General features: G+C 46.7%; 1 protein-coding gene across 1 annotated transcript in view; it reads right to left on the bottom strand.

Moving 5' to 3' along the window:
* The window catches only part of Cda5 (Chitin deacetylase-like 5), a 371,641-nt gene extending 354,271 nt beyond the window's left edge, over positions 1–17,370 (bottom strand). Inside the window, exon 1 of the mRNA XM_065424245.1 lies at positions 17,115–17,370. Within this exon, the coding sequence (XP_065280317.1) occupies positions 17,115–17,193 (79 nt within the window). The 5' untranslated portion in view covers positions 17,194–17,370. The remainder of the gene's footprint in view (positions 1–17,114) is intronic.
* Between the last annotated feature and the right edge of the window lie 3,312 nt (positions 17,371–20,682).

A 20,682-nucleotide genomic window follows, 5' to 3' on the forward strand; every position in this document is an offset into this window, starting at 1 on the left:
ATAAGTTCCTTTTGCCTGTAATTAGTTCTAAATATGGCAAATTCCCTTCTTTCTCGACACTCTATTTCTTCAACTCTCGCCTGAGTAATATAAACTTGTTGCATTTTGTAGGCGGTTTTATCAGGGCTTTATTTTCATTTTTGCTTTACTCATCATTTTGTTTGACTGCAGTGTCAGTTATTGTGCTTTGTATTTTTTGCGATATTTAGGCTGTGGTACTGCATAATGTTGTACTATATTATTCTACTAATTTAGTTCAGACAATACTTGTTATTTGCCGCATCTTTTTCGCTGCCTTTGCTTTAACCTGTTTGCTGCTGTATCTTTATCAGCCCAGCGCTTTAGCGCCTCCACGTGTATCTTTTGTTGCTGTTATTACACACGAAGGAATGAATCAAACAGTTGGAATTCTGGTACTTGAGAAACATCAATGACGCTTTTACGCCTACGCGTTTAGAACAAGCCAAAAGACCATGAATCCAAGGGCAGCATCGTGGAAACTACGTGTGGTTTTAATTGAATTATTCAATTATTAATCCTAAGGGAAATGAAGTGGGCGAATAAACAACTTGCCGTTCGCGGTAGCCGAATCCACATTGACAACATAAGCTGTGCGATTACATTAATAGATGGTTATTTCTTTTCACTGTTATTTTGCTGTGTCTTATCAACTGTATATTTAACATAAAACCACACGTAATTTTCCCTACGCATTCGTACGATTCATGATATGTTGGTCTGATACGGCTATCTAACAAAAAAAACGTTCACAAAAATCTAACCCCTCTGTGTATGCCTTCTTCTCGGACATACCGAAATCTGGCAGCCGGGGGCATAGCACACGAGGGTTGATTGTCCAGCTCCTAAGTTGACGTATGCGGCTGCGGTTAAACACACGTTCTGAATACGCGACTGGCGAACACCGCCCGGGTCAAATGTTGCACACCCACGCCGCAGCTAATTCGGTGCGGAGCATCGCACGCGTAATGCGGAATACGTAGGTTCGGCTTAGACCAAGGGCCAATTATTTTATGGTCCACATTCATGGGGAAGAAGAAGACGCAAAGTGCGGATGCGTGTCACGTTGGCTCCGCAGGTTTTGAATGATTCTCGGCGTACATTCGAAGAATTTACCTTCTTCTTATTATCGAGGAGAAAGTGGAAGTACCACGCTGATATCATTCTCAAGTAAGTGGACCGTTTATTTTCGGCACAGCGACCACTCTTATATAACGCCATGCCGACACGGCCGCTAAGCCCGACCAAGCGAAGCTGGTGGCTTGGGCCTCGCGAGGTCGCCTCTTTTAGGCTTAGCGCTGCAAGATGGCAGCGGTGAGCGTGGAAGGAGAGGATATAACGAGATAAGTGTATGAGGACGAAGCAGGTCGGCACATTGTGAAGAGAGGTGGATGTGCCAACGAGCAGACCAAATCTCACGGAACCAAGGATCAGGCAGCGCGCTTCTGAAGGGAAAACGCAGTCAATATTAGGTGCAGCAAGGGACAGAGAGCAAGACAAATCATGAAGGCAGGCAGGATGCCCAGTTTGCCGAAGGCAGAGTACAAGATAATAGTGCGCCTATGTGATGGCTTCAAGGTCACCGACTATGGGATCAATCGTCTAGAATGCTGCATCGCCAACGCCGCGGGAATCGCCAGGAAGGAAATGGAAGATGACACGGTGTGTGCGAACTACGAACAGAACACTCTAGTGATCAGCACACCATCGGAGGAGCGCGCCGAAAAATACAGGACTATCACTAAACTGAGGATGGGAGACAAGGAATTCGGAGCCAACGCATACGAGTCGGCTTCAGAGGATACATTTAAGGGAGTGATAAGAGGAGTAGCACATGAGGTGTCTCCTAGAGAAATAGTGGAGATGCTAGTAACGCCAAGGAATCCGATGGTCCTCACAATCAAGAAGATGGGAAACACCACGAACGCCACCATCCCTTTCGATGGGCATCACGTCCCAAACTACGTGAGATACGGAAGGGCGCTGGTCAAGTGCTCCCTATACCAGAAGCAGATAGGCGTGTGCTACCAGTGCGCACGTCTCGGTCACAGAGCCGATGTCTGCCCGAACAGCAGGATATGCAGAGGTTCCGGGATGGAGAACCTGCCGCAGGACCACCAGTGCGAAGCGAAGTGCCAGCTCTGCGACAAAGACCACCCTACGGCGGACCGCCGACGTAATGCCATATACAAGTTACCGTACTTGGTTAAGCGGTGAGATGAAGAAGAAGCAATGTATTACGAAAGGGAAGTTGAAAGAGTGTACAGGCCAGGACGGGAAGACTGGAGCCAACGGTCGGAACATCAGACGAGGGATGGATCCGGACTGGAAGACTTCCCCAAGCTTCAGGCAAGGGAAAGGGGCCCTTAGACGTACAACAGAACCAGATCGAGATTCAGACCCAAGACCAGTAATACTGGATCTCCCAGACCACAAGGGGGAGAAGGATTCCAGAGCCCAAAAGGAAAGAGCAGCGTCAACAGCGCCGCGGGAAGCTTAGAAGTGAGCTGGGCCGACGCAGCTTCCGGGGCGCGTGCGGAGGCAGAGGCTGCTTTTCAAAATAGAGTTAAGACGCTGAAGAAAGAATTGGCGCAGGTCAGGCAGAGCAACCTTGCGTTTATGGATGAAATTCGAAAACTCGGGGAAGAGAACGACCGTTTGAGCAGCGGGAAAGTGTCACGCAGCGAAGAAACCTCGCAAGTTATGAGGGAGGAAAAAGACGCCGCAATGGAAGAATACTTAGTACTCAGCCCCATTCAATGTGAAAGCGAGAACGCTTCGATTGAGACTGAAGTAAAGAAACCCAAGCCAGACACAATGCTCCAAGAAAGATAGCAGGAATTTGAACAGAAAATCGAAACCAGCATCAAGCAGAACGAAACCAAATTTGAAACTAAACTCGAACAACTGGAAGCGAGATTTGAGGCAAAGATAGACACGCTAGGAAAGACGGTACTACAGTAAGTGCAACAAAGGATGGCTGACTTCGAAGCGAAACTAGCAATATGGGGACCGCGAACAAGTGGGGGGGGGGGGGGGAGGCAGTTAAGACGGCCATGGAAGTCACATACTAGGCCCACAATACCTGCCGAGGCATTGGAAAACCTGTAACGCCGCCACAGGCAGATGAAATAGTTATGCTACTTGGCAATGGAATTGTGGAGAATACGATCGAAAACGATACATTCTGCAACAACACCTTAAATCGAAGAACACCCGGATATTATAATGATGCAGGAAACGCACGGGCTGGCAAAATTGTCGGGATACAAGTCCTTTGGTAGTGCAAAAGGGGAGATGAAGGTGCTAACGACGTTGGTAAAGCGAAATCACTCGGTCGTGCCACACGACATGGAGGGTACGTCAATCGATCACATTCTCCTAGAACTCATACCCACGCAAAAAACGAAGGACAGTCTCTTTGTATTAAGTACTTACAGCAGTAAAAAATGAAGACACTATAAATTTCGAACGCTCTTTAGAAAAACCCTAGCCATAGCGGACAGCTGAGCGGTAGCGATCGGAGGCGATTTTACCGGCCAACACGCGGCATAGGGCTACAAAATCAAAACGAACAAAGGCAGGAACCTCTGGCTAGACGCGCAACAGGAAAGGCTGATCCTCGTGACCGACCCATCGGTTACCACGAGAATAGGTACCAGCGTTTGCGCGGATACTACGCAAGATTTAACATTCACCAAGAACATACGGGACACGCAGTGAACAAATACGGAACACGACTTTAGGAGCGATCACAATATACTAGAAATAACGGTAAGGGCAGAACCGCACAAGACAAAGGGTAAACAATTTAAAATTGTCGACTGGGACAAATTCAGGAAAATAACGGAGGAAGCCGATGACACGACACAAGGTATTGAGGAATGGACCGAAAAACCAAAGGGAGATGTGGTGGCAGCTACGAAAATGGTCCAGCCAGAGGCGTGTTTAGAGAACGTGGACAATAAGCTTCTACACATATGGGAAGCTAAGGCAGGGTTGCAATTGAGATGGAACAAACAAATACACAACCGGATGCTTCGTAGAAGGATAGCCAAATTGAACAGGGGCATAGAACAGTACGCCCAGCAGCTATGCAGACAACAGTGGGAGGAAAAATGCAACGACATAGACAGTCATATAGGTATGGCGAAAAGGTGGAACATCCTTCGATATTTGTTAGACCCTAACGGGACCGAGTCGGCACATAGGTAAAATACAGATTGGCTAATACAAGTGTACCGACGGAGAGAGCAGGTCTTCCTCAAGGAAATTGAGAAAAGATACATCTCGCGATGCGCGTCATACACCCTGACTACACAGGGCGGGTAAATGACGAATCAGACAACGAAATCGGTGAGTCAGAGGTCAGGGCAGCCCTTACTCAATACCAAGTCGGCACCCGGACTAGACGGTTGACGAATAAAACGCTAAGGAACTGAGACGATGAGTCTAAAACTAAGTTAACAGAATATATTAACGAATGCTGGGAGGCAGGTCATATTCCGCAGCAATAGAAGACGGCACAAATAGTGTTAATACCTAAAACGGGCAAGCGAGTGCAGATTGAGGACTTGAGACCCACATCTCTCACTTCTTGCGTGAGGAAATCCGTGGAGCACGTGGTCCTAGCGAGGATAACCACCTACCTCGAGGACTGGGACGCACTCCCACCTACGATGATATGATTCAGGAGAACCCTCACAGCGCAGGACGCTCTGTTACAACTAAGACTTCAGATCATAAAAGATTCGGGCAGAACGACGAAGGCAACTCTAAGTTGGTCCTAAAAAAGGCTTTCGATAACGTAACACGTGCAACGATACTAGATAGAGTAGGAGAACTAGGACTGGGAAAACGGACGTACGATTACGCACGCAATTTCCTAACGGCAGAAACGTAAAGATCACTATAGCGCACTTAGTTTCGGGGGAGATCGAAATAGGCAGCGCAGGTATGTGTAAAAGAAATCCAATAGCAATCGCTGCATCACCTTCATCCAACACACCGTTCGATAACGACAACCCGCCCTAATAGTACTATTTCAGCAATGTATTCTAACATATGTAGCTTCCTTTCCAAAAGTGACGTTGTATCCAATCTGGTCTTATCATCTGGATGTAACTTGTTGATACTTACCGAAACCTGGCTAACCGCTGACGTATCCGACGCGGAGGTCATGGATGACCTACCTGGTTTCCATGTCTTCCGTAATGATCGCCAGCACTCTAGAGGCGGCGGGGTACTCATCGCAGTTAGTAATACGATACCCTGCTCCGTTGTTCACAACTCAAGTGACCTTGAAATATTATGGCTACCCTTTCGTGCAACCCCGCACACTATTTTACTTGGCGTTTGCTACCGCCCCCGCGAGCAGACACTAGCTTCACTGACAAGTTCAACCGCGTCCTAGATGTACTAATGGAAAAATACACTAACGCTCAGATTTTGCTCTTTGGAGACTTTAATTTCTCTTATATCAATTGGGATAACTATCCACCTTCGTCACATAGTACAACCGAAAATGATTTCCTCGGAGTCTGCTTTAATTTCAACTTGACCTAGCTAGTCTTAGAACCAACACGCGTAGTGAATGACTCGGCCAACATTTTAGATCTCATATTAACTAACAATTCGTCTAGTCTATCTTCGATATCCTATCTCCCGGCAATTATCGACCATAAAGTAATCCACACTGTCTTTAACTTTACCTTTCTAAAACGAGAATCGTGGAATAAAATAATGCGCCTATACGATAAAGGCAACTACGAAGCCATTAACAACGAACTAATGTCCTTCTACCTCACTTTCAGTGATGAATTCCACAAGCGCACACTTCAAGCAAATTGGTCGATCTTCCAACAAAAAATCACCGACCTTGCTAATACCCACATTCCAGTTGTTTCAGTACCGACTAACAGCAATAAACCTTGGTTCACAAAAAAATTATCAACTTTATAAAACAGGAAGAAACGATTTTTTCGGTCGGCAAAGCAAACCAATTGTGCTGTGGGCTGGGACAAATATTACGAGGCCGAGAAAGTTTATCTCTCGGCTATATGCCGCGAAAAACACTCCTTTTTTCATGACACGTTGCCTCGTGTACTAAGCACTAACCCCCAGAAATTCTGGCAATTACTAAACCCCAAGCCACTGAATGCTATCACTATCGCCGACCATAACGATATAGTAATCCCCGAAGAGGAGTGTGCCGATGCATTTAACCGCACGTTTTCATCAGTATTCACCACTGAACCTGATGCTCTGTTACCTATACCACCGTCAGCTGTGCAATCTGTTATGTCACCCATCGAATTCACTAAACATGGCATAACGGCAATAGTTGAAACGCTAAAGCTCTCATCGTCATCGGTGGCGGATGGCATCAACTCTAAACTGTTAAAAAATACTAAACTCATCTGCGCATCGTACTTTAGATTACTCTTCTCACAGTCTTTATCCTCCTCTAGTATCCCCGTCACCTGGAAGGAAGGGCAGGTCGTTCCAATCTACAGATCAGGTAATAAAAACTCGCCTCTTAACTACAGACCGATTTCCCTAACCAGCGTGCCCTGCAAGATAATGGAGCACGTCATTTTCACCCAAATTATGCACTTCCATGACACTAACAACTACTTTCACCCATCCCAACATGGTTTTCGTAAAGGTCTCTCGTGCGAAACGCAACTTGCTATGTTCGTCCATGATTACACGTTAATCTTGGTGCTAAAACCCAAATCGGTGCCATTTTTCTGGATTATGCTAAAGCATTTGATAAGTTACCTCACCAACGCCTAATACTCAAGCTCTCCCAGCTGAACCTGCACCATGACGTCTTAAATTGGGTTATTGAATTTCTCACTAACCGATCACACTCAGTGCATGTCAACAATCGCACCTCCGCACCCCTCCCTGCAACTTCTGGCGTCCCACAAGGTAGCGTTCTGGGTCCCCTACTTTTTCTTATTTATATTAACGACCTTCCCCTTAATGTTTCCTCTCAAATCCGTATGTTCGCTGACCTTAACAAAGTGCAACGCTGGTGCAACGACTGGTTAATGACCCTTAACGCCAATATATGTAAAGTAATGTGCTTCACTCACCGCCATCAGCCCTTATACTCACCGTATAATATTACTAATACTACCTTAGAAAAAGTAGACACATTTAAATACCTCGGCGTCACCCTTTCATACGACTTAGACTGGTCTGCTCATGTAACGCGCATTACTGCATCCACAAACCAAACACTGGGATTCCTAAAACGCCATCTGCGTCATGCACTGCAAGACGTCAAACTACTAGCATTCAAGACGCTCGTATGTCCGAAAATTGAATACGCATCCTCCATCTGGTCACCACATCAAACTTACCTTATCAATGCACTTGAAAGAATTCAGAATCGTGCGGCAAGATTCATTCATTCTTCGTATTCTTATAATACCAGCATATCACTACTTAAAGCACAGACCGCCTTAAACACGCTATCATCCCGGCGTCGCATTGATTGGTTAATCCTCTTTCACAAGTTCTATTACAGTTCGCTCCATCATGCACCATATGTGCTGGCCCCACCCCCTCGCCATTCCCTGGGTACAGGGCATTCCTTGCAAAAAAACCGTCCACGCAGCCGAACTACAATCTTCTCTGCATCCTTCTTTTGCCGATCATCAAGCGACTGGAACGGCCTGCCCTGTCGCATAACCGAAATCACCTGTTCAACGACGTTTGCTGATAAGCCTAATACTAATACTCTTCATTGAACTCATGTGGCCACCAATTAAAATGCACATTTGTAAACCCCACCCCTTATGTAATACCCCCATTGAGGGGTAGTTAAGGAAATAAAAGTGAAGTGAAGTGAAGGTAAGGTACGCAAGAGGGCTCGGAATTATCACCGATGCTATTCAATCTGGCACTCATTGGGCTGCCAGCCAAGCTACAAGAAACCGAGGGACTCAATCATACGTTATACGCAGAAGGTGTCACCCTATGGGTGAGAAACAGAACTGACGGAAAAATAGAACAAACGCTTCAAACAGCAGTCGAAATGATCGAACGATATCTTGAGGGGACAGGGCTAACGTGCTCGGCGGACAAATCGGAGCTATATGCTGCACAGACCGACTCGCTGAGGTCGCAAACCAGGCAACTACAGAGATCTCACTTATAGGGAGGAGATAACGTTAAAGACGGCCGATGGGAAACCCAAACCCAAGGTCGACAGGATCAGGCCATTTGGGTGCATTAGCGAAACCAAGGGCAACAACGGAGAAACTCTCAGAAGACTGGAGGGAACTGCAGCGCTAATCATGAGGCTAATCAAAAGGACAGCAAACACAGCGGGAGGAGAGAGGAAAACACGATCAGGTTAATACAGGCCTTCGTCATAAGCATAATAGTATACGTAGCATCGTACTTGAATTCGCAGGTCGCGGAAAAGATCAAACTGGAGTGCCTCATTCGAAAAATATACAAACTAGCCTTAGGGCTATCGATCAGAACCAGCACGGGCAAGTTGCTACAATTAGGCCTACACAACACCATAGATGGGCTAATTGAAGCGCAACGTACAGCACAATATGAACGCCTCTCTAAGACTAGAGCAGGCAGGCACATCCTAGAGAGACTAGACGAGGCGAGGTTACCACACACAGCACGGTGTCAAGGTGGACATCCTGAGAGAGACGAAGAAAACGATGATAATATCCTCCATACAAAAGAACATGCACACAGAACACAATAAGGACAGACGAGAGAACAGAGCGAAGCAGATATAGAAGAAATTCGGCAGCGACAAGGACGCAGTCTTCGTAGACACGGCTCGATACCGTGGACGGGTGTTTACGGCAGCCGTATCGATAGCGAGAAACAATGTAAGACGTGCGCGACGATACAGCAAAAGAAGTAGCCATAGCGCTCGTAGTAGCTCAGACTAACGCAACCGTTATAGTCAGCGACTCTCAGACGGCAGTAAGAAACGTTGCCAAGGGCCGAATTTCCCCGGAGGCACTACGCATTCTTCTTCCAGGAGGTCAAGATTGCAAAAGAAAGATGCACATAACATGGACACCCGCTCGTGCCCTCGCGGAGGGCGGCCACAGCCAGGAGGCACACGACGTGGCTCGAGGGCTGACGGAATGAGTCGTGGTCGCAAGTGACGCACCCTCCGGACGTGACGGTGTGGTAGATGCGTTTAAGTGAGAGGGCAGAATGACCACATACAATGACATCACAAAACACTATAGGTTACAGAGGGGCACACTCCCGCGAACTCACGCAAAACTGACAAGAAAGCAGTCTGTCGCATGGCGCCAGTTACAAACTACGACGTATCCGAATCCAGCGCTCTTGCACATCATGTATCCGGATATATGTCAAACGGACAAATGCAACACATGTGAATCCAGAGCCACCCTAGAGCATATATAAAAACGAAGAGGCGGTAAATAGCATCATCCGCTCGGCGTACAAGGCGGCAATGGGACTGCCCCAGTCCGCCGGCACACAGCGTCTGCTCCAGCTTGGAGTATACAACACCCTCACAGAACTGATAGAGGCACACAAGGCTGCACAGATACACCGTCTTTCTCGCACCGAACATGGTCGTTACATTCTTAATCGTCTTAACATGAACCCTACAGGTGACATCCACCCCACTGCTCCCCTCCCGACTGGAGTCTTCAGTCGGCTGGTCATCAAACCCATGGCCAAGAATATGCTACCCGGCCGCCACGATAGGCGCCGCCAACTGAAAGCACAAGCCTCAGAGGTCACATACTCCGCCGACGAAGATGCCATGTACGTGGACGCGGCGAAATGCGACTCCAACACATACGTAGCCTGCGTAGCGACGCCAACCACCACTCTCATCAGTGCCGCTACAGTGCGCACACACTCCCCCACCGCTGCCGAGGAGGTCGCGATCGCGCTAGCCATCACGGATCCCCGCACAAGCACGGTTCTCAGTGACTCTAAAGACAAGCCATCCAAAATTGCTCGAAAAACTCACTCTGTCTCCCCGCCATGCACATCCTCCGCGGTTGCGCTCTCGACAGAACTGTAAGTTTAGTGTGGGTACCTGCTCACGCGGGGAACTCTGGGAACGAAGGGGTCGACCGTTTAGCCCGAGGCCTAACTAACCGGGAGGCCGGCCCCTCGAACCCAGATGCGCTCGCAGAGGCCCCCAAATCGTATGCTGACATTACGAACTTCTACAAGGAGACGAGACGCGTGTACCCGCCTCCCCACCCCGACCTCGATCGAGCGCAATCCACCATGCTTCGCAGACTGCAGACGGATTCAATACTCAGTCATTCTAGGCTTTATCTAAGTGCGGCAATGGAATGTTCGCCACTCGGGCACACATTCTCTGGGTATGCGAGGGTAACCCTCCCCCACAATCATTACTGCCAGCTCCCTCCGCGGAGGGTTGGAACCAGCTGCTGACAAGAGCAGACAAGAAAACGCAACTCGCACTCGTCTCGTGGGCCCAAGACGTCGTCCCCACCTGGGAGCCACACTAGGCCTACCTGCCCCAACTTCCTACCCTACAGAGGCAAATTAAGTTGTTTCTCCCTCTCAAACAGCCTTAGCACACGCTGGGAGGCCGCGCTGCTCAGCCCCGCCCTCGAGGATCAACTATGGGCCGTCCAGCGGGCCGAGGATGACGCCAAGACCCACGGAATCCTGGCCGTCAGCTAGGCGGGGATTTTCGCCCTCCCCACCAACTCGTAGGGCACACAATAAAATTATTTCCTCCTCCTCCTCCTCCTCCTCCTCCTCCTCCTCCTGCTCCACATTCATTCCCCGTTGCTGAGTATTTATACGTTTCATTTAGGCCAACGAACAACTTCCTCTACGGTTTCTGCGGCTACATTGTCTGATGGCTTGATGTCTAACCAAAATATCAAGTTCCCCATTCCCTATAGAGATGAAAGGGAATGGAAACGAAGCGATTCGCTGAGCGCCTATGTGTGCTCCCTTCGCGAGGCTCGTCACCACTGACTGCGCTTGTTGAACACCTTGAGGGAATCCCCTAGTGAATCAAGCCAGTCCTGCGCAAAAATTGTTGCTTCACTTTCTGACAAGAAATGTAGAATATTTCATTAAAACTTCTTTCTGGGGGAATTGGTGAATACTGGATTAGAAAATTATAACAGCGGTAACACATGCAACCACGGAAGAACAAGGACGAGACACAAGCGCTTGTGTCTTGTCCTTGTTCGTTTGTGGTTGGATATGTCAGCGCTGTTGTAATTTTCAAATCAAACGTAGAATAAATTATGTGCACCGAGAATTCCTCAATTTCAAGCGACATATGACATAGGGCGACGGCAAAACGAAAACTCAGTTCGGAATATTTTCACGTTCAAAACACAAAGAATCTGGCTATAGGGATAGAGCGTAATCAGATTTTTACAACGCCTAGAAGGACGATCGAGGACCGAGAGATAGGCGCTGTTCAAGTAAGTGCCATCTAAGTTATGCTTCCGACACCTCTTCACGTACGTTCTATATCAGTGCTTTGTTGTGCACGGCGATGTCCGGACGAGAGGACCTCGTGCCACGGACCGAGTCGTGCCACTCGCGGCGCGACGTCGTCGCGCTTTCCTCCGCCCCGCTTCCGGGCCGCCGACTTCCGCGAGCCGCTTCCCGGCGCATCTGGCCCGCGGCATCCTTGTGGTTGAAGAGGACGCGGTTAACATTTGGACAGCGTGACTGCATTTTTTTTCACAAGAGCGAGTTACTATTTCGTGACGTTTCCTAGCGCAACTCAGAATGAGTTCAGGAAAACAAACAGGACAAAGGGAAAGTGGGGGGCGGAGGGAGCGGGCGGCTTTCTTTGTTTTTTGTGCTTCCTTTGCTTCTTTTTGTTTTTGTAAATGCTGATAAGCCCAATATAAACTTGGAATAGACAATTTCCAAACATGGAATGTTCCTCAAGCACCGACATATCCACATGCTTCACGTAAATCTGTTAAAAATAGCTATACTGGTCTCTTATTGCACACACAATAAAGGTATAATAAAGCCTCTTATTACCACCATAATTACGAGGGAAATTATTCTGTAAGACGCTCCCTCGTCAATCACGCTTTTAATGTTTTGAGATGCCCAAGGGCCGAAACAGTCTTGTCTGCAGTTCTTGCACAACATTCGCGTGTTAGTCAGCGACGTGGTTGGTCTAAATTGGGAAAAAGACGAAGCGAACAGCTTTTCGTAATTTTTTTATATTGCGTTTTTATGCAAGTTTCCCTAATGGTTTCATACGCCTTGCTCGGATTAATTTCTATCTGTAGACACGTACTATGAAAGAGCCGATCTGGCCGTTATTATGGTGATTTCCCTACCAATTTTGCGCTTCACAACTTTATATTATATTTCACTCTTAGCCTAGAGGGCACCATTAATAAATATTGTAACCCAAGAATCCTTGCAAACAATGTTGCTCCGAACCAGGCCTAACATGGCGAAGAGGCGACGAGTAAAAATGTACCTGTCGACACAGCAGAGGTTTCGGCTTAAGCCTACGAAAGGCTTTGGCAGTTCAAGCATGCGGATGTAAAAAAATAAAACGAAATGGCGACAATGGCAAAGAAACTCCAGGACGTCCCCTAAAGTATTAATTTTACATGAGAGAATATAGTTCAGTTGCCGCTTCAGCCGTAGAGCTTTTTGTTATAACTCCGTTAAGAGGAGCTTTAGCTGGGGCCCAACTCCAACGCCGCCTATTCAAATACATATAAAACGCCAAAACATTTTTCTGAGATAACCCCTAGACCGATTTTAATGAAATTTGTTGCATTTAGGAGAAAAAGGTAAATTAATGGTACTGATCAAAGCGGAATTTCGATTTAGGTCGCGAATTTTATTACAAAAATTTTCAAAGATGCGAAAGTTTGAAGAAGAAAATAGACGCACAAATTTTACAAACTCATAGCTCTGCATCAAGAACAGATATCGCGGTTTTGTAAACGGCATCCATTAGACCATTGAAAGCGGACAAATTCCGCATGTAATTTTATATCTTAAACGAATTGGTTACGTTGTTTACAAGGGTTCTGCGAAAGCTGCATTTCCATATTGCTATTTTTTTCTAAAATTAATGAGCAACATATCAACTATGTCCGCTTTAGACGTACTATTACATACAATTTAGAGAATCGTATTATCGTTTTTCGTTGCTGAATGTACGGAGTTGTAAGCTTTATAGTTTCGTTTCTTATATATTTTTTATTTTTGCCATTTTTTGATAAAGACATGAGGACATAAATCGAAAATTTAAAACCGGCCGTCGCTAGATTTAAAGTTTCTCTTTTAAATGCAACAACCCTCGTCAAATTTTGCGCCGTGGTTGCCGAGAAAAAAATTCTATTATATGTTTTTAGACAGGAGCACTCGAGCTAAAGCTTGCTCTTAAGAGTATACGACGTAATATAAAGCCAAGTATGTCATCCGAAGACTTAAAAAAATACAGTGGCAGTTTTTCCCGAAGGGCGAAGCAAAGCGAGGCTCAGCATTGAGCTTGGCCTTTTATACTGTAGGTTTTTTATGTTTGCTTCGTAGCCCTGGGAATTCTTGTGGAGTCCAACCGAATGCCATAATAAAAGCGAACCGAAACAGTGATAATTCATTCTTCCCACTACTATTTGTTTCATCTTACTGTATTCTTCCGGCCTTCAACAACAATTAGTCTAAAGCATTCATCAGAGTTTATTTGTGGCTATAGTTTACGATAATCAACCCATTTCTTGCTCTGTCTGCGATAGCGAGTATGAGACAAAATTTGGATGGACAACAAACGCGACCCCTCGAGCGGCATTCAGACGGCAGGCGGGTGGGACATGCCCGTGCAACTCCTGCTCCACTGCAGAGGAAACCGCGCCATGGCAGCTACGAAACTACCCTTTCATGCGTATTATTCTTCACGATGTTCCGTCATTCCCTGCGCACCCAGAGGCAAGCGTTCCTGAGTGGCTTTTTCAACTTCCATTGGACTGTGGGGCGTGTGGGCGCTTGTTTATCGTCTGTGTCTAATTGTAATTCAAACAATTTTCTCGTTACATCGCTGACAATATTTCCGGCAATCAAAAAGAAGAAAGAGCCTTAGCAGCCTCATGTTTAGAGTGTCGGCCTTCCGTTCTCGAGGTTCGCTGTGCAAATTTCACTGATGCATAGTTATGAATATATATATATATATATATATATATATATATATATATATATATATATATATATATATATATATATATATATATATGTATATATATATATGTATATATATATGTATATGTGTATATAATGAAGAAAGGGAGTACGACGCACGTTGAATGAGCACAGCATATTTGACTGACGTTTCGGCTGCTGAACCAGCCTTTGTCAAAGTATCTATATATATACAAAGGTAATGAAGGCGACGCCCATGACCAAATTTTCTCAAGGTGCCCACACAATTGCTATCGCCGCAATAAACAAAGGCGCGGAAAAGTCGACGGAAAAGAAACGTTCGACGCACATAGTAAGCGTATCTACAGGTACAGAATATGATACTTTATTTGCATTATTTACATCATTGCACTGTCACGTGTTGCATTTCTTTCTGACCCTCTTCTACAGATGTCGAGTCGCTCCTTTGTGCGCATGCAGGTAGACGCTCTCGTACATGCACTTTTGTTGGCACGCCCATCCCGCGGATCTGAGGTGCAATGTACGTGTTTGCTATATTGGCGCGAATCACGACCGCAGCTGTAATTTTGCCTCCTCTGCGACTGATTATCGCTTCTTGTCTGGTTGAGACCTACCTCTTGATAACTTAACTGCGAGTCGGCCTCGTTGGAACAGATTCATCTTAAAACTTTTCGTGCGCAAACAAACAGGGACGAAAAATAGGTGCAACACAAGGTCCAGCACTTTTCTCAAGGAAAGCGCTCGTCCTTGTGTCGCCCCTATTCTTCGTCCCTGTTTGTTTGCGCGCAAAAAGTTTCTTGATAGCTTTTGCGACTCAGTACTACGCTCTGGAGGCGCAATATGGCCGACCCAGATCCCACGTACGCCGAACCCACACAAAGTCGCTCAGAAGGCCTTGTGTTCAACAAGCGCCTTTTTGCGAAACTGCGGCGACCTGGCATGGCTTCGTTGTCGAGGCATTGACTTGTTGACCAAGAGCCATACACTGTCGTCACGCGAGCACCACTCTGACGCACAGTTGTGGCTGCGTCGTGAGGCATTAACGCGCTGATAAACTAAAATAAGAGAAGCCAGGAGGATCTGTTCCTTTCCTTTGAGTTCCCTGTACGACTCGGACACTTTCCATTCAGGTTCTAAATATTCTTTGGCATTTATTTATTAAATTGATCAAGTGCTGTACTGCCCGTAGCCCCGCCGTGTGCATAGAGAGGAAGCACGAATGCCCAGGGATGCTCACCTAGTTGGTTGCTTCAGAACCCTTTGTAGCCGGTGTGTTTTGCAAGGGTTGAGTTCATTTTTCTTTTGCAGATTATCACGTGGCAAAAATGCAGTGCGTTCTCCTGAAAATGAGCTTTTGTTTCATTACTGTCCTCACTAAGCCAATAAACTAGGATCCATCCACCTTTGCGAAGTATGATTAAGACCGCAGTAATTTGATCATAGGCTGCTAGCTGCTGCACAAAGTTACCCTGTTTTTTCGTTAATATGTCATGAAATTTTCCAGGCGACGGAAGTCACCTACATTCCAGATGAGCAGTTTGTCAACTACATTTTAATGCCTGCCCGATATGTCCAGAGCTCGTCTCAGTGTTATATGCCTCAAATCAAGTGTTTCATTTTTCAAAACTAGAAGGAAATACTGTAACAGGGCCCTGCGTCAAACGCTTCCTGATGGAGATCGAAAAGTACCATGGCCATCTGCTTCGCCACCTTCACGAGAAAGTATTAAAGGATGTTAAGGCACATGTTAAGACTTCGCTGATCCCTCTAAGTTATAAATTACATGCACAAAATGCCGAATACGACGTCTATGCATGTTCCTTGCGTTTAGGTTAACATAATGAAACCGGTACAAAATGAAACCTGTACCTGTACTCCCAAACGCCAAAGCTAACACTGTATATCTAGGTGCCATTGAAATGTTGTTCAGTGCGTATACATATATATATATATATATATATATATATATATATATATATATATATATATATATATATATATAATTTTCCGCGTTAGTAACTCCTGCTTGCTGAATTTGGCCGTTTTGTTTGTAACCACTCCCCTCTATAACGCGGTCATGGCCCTGAGGGCGTGCTAAATAAATAAATAAATAACTACCAATACCAGTGAAATATAATACTTCAACCAACACAGAGTGATAAAGCAATATATATGTTCATGAAGAAAACCTTAAACGCTGCCAATGAATACTTTCCCTGCTTATGGGACCTCTACAGAATTCTTCAACTTACCTGGAAGGCTATGTTCTAGGGGCTATTCGAAACGAAGGAATATACTGGCGGGACACTGTTTCGAGTGCTTGTTAACACGTACACGTCACATGCATGCGCCTTTGCACAACCTAGCGGTGCAGTGCATGTGACGCTGCAAGGACCTTGGTCAGCAGAAGCTAGAAAGGGAAAAACCCCAAGGTGAAGAAGAAGCACAAAAGTTTGGCTTTAGATGCTGCAGTCATTGTCTTCCTAACTCCATCGTGTATTACTGAATTTATTCCAACTGGCCATATTTCAGTTCTGGTTGCAGAAAGCCTCTCATACATGTCAAGCAGCTTAACTCGGCGCTTTCGACGAGAATATCGGTATTGAGCAATTAGGGTCTACTCTACTGACATATTTCAGTTCTCGAAGCTCGGAACAAAGTTCCAGTTCTAGCAGGACTTTATTGCGACACACAAAACAGACCCGCGTTTGCTTCGTAAACGTCCTGCGCCTCAGTGGGGCCCCTCACGCGGCTCCCAGGCCTAACCCGTAAGAACAGTTTCGTCTGGAGAACCCCGCGCCCACGCCGGCGACCCCGTTGCAGCCAGGGAAGTTCCGCATCCACCTGTCAACAGCGGCGGCCGAGCACGCGGAATATTCCGGCACGCCAGATGGTGGCCAACTCACCCGCCTGTTCCGGCGCCGCGACGCATGCGAGGACCACCAGGAGCAGTGGCCGCCACCGGGCAGTAGTAATCCAGGCCATGATATCCCACCACACTCACACCACACACACACACACGCACGCTGCTGCTGCTGTGCCTAGGTGCAGCGGCCGCTCGTCGGGTAGTCAGCGGCGGCGGAGGCCCGCTTGCAAGTGAAACCGGTGCCCGCCGCGGTCTCGCGAAAGCGAAACGTGGAAAGGGTGGCCGCCGCCGCCGCTGCAAATCAGAGCAGGCGGCGAAGGAGGCAACTGGGCTGCGCTTTCTCCCCGCTCTCCCAGCGCGTGTCAACACTGTTAAAACACAAACGGGGCCAAGACACGCGTCGCGGCCTTGTACTTGCACCAGAGTTGCCAGGCGTCTGTGTAGCCTAGTTCCTGCGCGCCACGATGTCCCCTTACTGCTGATTCTCACATGTCCTCACTAATTGGCATCTCGTTTGGAATAGACCCACGGGAGCCAGGGTTGGTAACAGTGGCGCGGTGGCTAAATTTAGACACTGTTAACGCGATTACCGTACTTTGGGAACTCAGCTTGCGGTTATGTCTCTGCATTTAACCTCTTTCACCTTCTCTGACAAGTAGCGGTAGCAGTAGCACACATGTTGCAAGCGTTCAGGAGCGTTACACAAAGAGCAAATTGGGGAATCCACCAGTTGAATTTTGCACTTGTAGTAGTACATGTACGGCACGTTGAGTCTGATGAGGTAAAATCATGTTTGGTCTTGCCAATCTAGGCCTCGCTGCATATAATACTCACAGAATCGTCCAGTTTTACAGATGACGAGCGTCTCTATGAAGGAATCGCTGTAGACGTGAAGCTTGTGCAGGCACCAGTGCCACCGCGGCTCTGCTTGAGGGAGGTAGCCGCTCTCCAACAAGCCCCTAGAGTTACGTGCGAGGTGATCAGTCAGGCCAATATCACGAGCATATCGTTAATGTTTGTATCTGTTTCACCAGCAACCCAAGTCGTCTACTAGCTTGAGTATGTTGCTGAATAAAGAGCTTGTGCTGGCCAAGTGGAAATGATAGTTGGTAATTCAATATCGGCAAGCCTGCGCAGCACAAAAGACGACAGAGAGAGAGAGATTTACGGAAAGGCATACAGGTGGGTCTGAGCTATAACTTGTTCTGGCCTGCTACTCCACACTGAGGTAACGGGGATGAAAAGGGCTGATGAATGATGATGATGATGATGATATGGGGAGGAGGTGCGTATATACAAGTTTACAACGTTGTGCCATTTTTAAAGGCGTGCGTCCAGCGTAGTGGCTTGCAGAAATGCTAAAGCAGCACTTCTTATCAGGGCTGCGCTGTTTGCATTAGGTCAAGGACCTAAAATAAACTCGCCTGATAGCGGCCTCTTCTAGAGGTTGTCAATGGAGGAGACCAGTTTCTGTCTTTCTTGCGCGTACGCGACGCAAACGCAATATATGTGATCAAGTGCTTCTGGTAGCTGACAGTATTCACAATTTGGGCTAGTATCGCTGCGACCAATCAGATGTCAATAACGCTGGGTGAATGCGGCACCAAGGTCAATCAGGTGTACAATGCTTGTTCGGCTTCTTTTGAGCTTGTGAGGCACACGGAATTTAATTTCTGGGTCCCATTTATGCACTAGCCCATTTCGTCGATCTGGTTGGATCCAGTGTTCCAATGTACGGTTGCGTAATAAGCAGTGAAGTAGGGCGTTTGTGTCTGCTCGTGAGAAAGGAATGCGTACGTCACAAACATTATTTAAAGCACTTTCTGCTTGAGCGTCCGCCTGTTCGTAACCTATGATGCCACAGTCTGAAGGTATCTACTGAAAGGCTATAATATGGCCATTCTATTTGCATAGTCGAGATACTCTGCAATTTCTATAGCCATTGAATAAAACGGGTCCCATCTGAGACCACAGTGAATAGCTGGCTTGGAATCGCAGAATATCATCCATGCCCGAGGAGGCTCCTCGGAGAGAAACCGAAGTGCCTTACGGATAGTAACAAGTCCTGCTGCAAGTGATGTTGATGTATGATATAGGTTAAACAACCATGCGCTTAACATATATGGGATGAGGAAGGCAGCAGTGGAGGCATATGGTGTGACAGAGCCATCGGTATATGCATGCGCAGTATCTTCGCACTCTGCATAACGGTGAAACTGGGTAAGTTGCTTGAAGGCAATGGATGCAACAGATGACTTTCTTGTGATTCTAGGGATTTTCAGATTAACGAAAGGTTTATGCAGAACCCCAGGGGGTATTCAAGGAATACAGGTGGGCGAAACTCTTGGCGGTAGAATGTTGTCATGGAGCAATAGAGTTCTTAAAAAGCTTCAATTTGGATAGGTGACAGGAAGCGAGTGACAAATGATGGTGTCTGTATCGGGTCAGAGACGCGAAGGTACATTCGAAGAAGTTTGCAGAGCAAGAATACAGCAGTAGGGCAAGCACGAGCTTCAGATATGGTTCCATTGATTTGCGTGCATCGTGGGAAGCCCACATATGAGCAAACATGTGTTCCATGCTTGAGATAGCCGGCATGCTGTGCCATGTATAGCCGATGAATAGTGCTTAGTACTAATGGAGTAATGACCCCTCCGAAGGAACCCATCTTGTTCCTGAAACGATGCAAAAGACGTGAACGAAGCTCCTCAGCTTTGACTTCACGGCAGCGACGTGTCCCCGGTCTATGAACACGCCAATGAAGATGTGGTGTGTTACTGCAGCTATCGCTGTTCCATAAATAACTATGGCATATTTGGTCATTCGTTTCGGCGGGAGTTGGAAAATTTATCTCTTGAGAGCTGGAGGCCTTGACGCCATAGATACTTAGGTGTGGTTGCCACATCATGTTGAAGCCTAATTTGCTTTTGGGAACGGATCGCTCCAGATGCCCATATGCATATGTCGTCCGCATATGCGCTAATCTTCACCGTGTTAGGAAGTTCCAAAGCAAAGCCAATCAACGTAACATTCAAGACAGTTGTACTGAGAACTATCCCCTGTCGAACACCTCGGTGGATACTGTAATGACCGGTACCGCCATCACTTGTTGACAGGGTGCACCATCTCGGATAGCTAACAATTCATGCATATAACCGGCCACCGACTTCTGAATCTTCCAGCGCATCAAGAACTGCATAATGAAGTACATTATTGTATGTACCCTTAATATTCAGAAAAACAGCTCAAACTGGCGGTGACTTCTTTCCTGTTCAGCAGTGGACACCAAGTCGACAACACCGTATATGGAAGAATGGCCTCTTCCAAATCCATTCTCAGAACAGGAAAGCAATCATCGCTCTCTAGGAACCGCTCCATCCTTGATAAGACCATTCTTTACATTTTCTTTTCATTACTTTACCGACGCAATTGGATAAGTCGATCGGTCTCTAGGAGGAAAGGTCATCCGGGCACTATCTCAGTTTACGCAATACTACTATGCGACTGTGTTTCCAACTACCTCGGAGATTTTCGACTCCATGTAGTAACATTAAAATTATTGGATACGTCGTGCTCCTGTGCCAAGGTGGCAGAGCACAGCAAACTTG

This window comes from Dermacentor albipictus, chromosome 7 (genome assembly GCF_038994185.2).
Source record: "Dermacentor albipictus isolate Rhodes 1998 colony chromosome 7, USDA_Dalb.pri_finalv2, whole genome shotgun sequence".
Lineage (NCBI taxonomy): Eukaryota > Metazoa > Arthropoda > Arachnida > Ixodida > Ixodidae > Dermacentor > Dermacentor albipictus.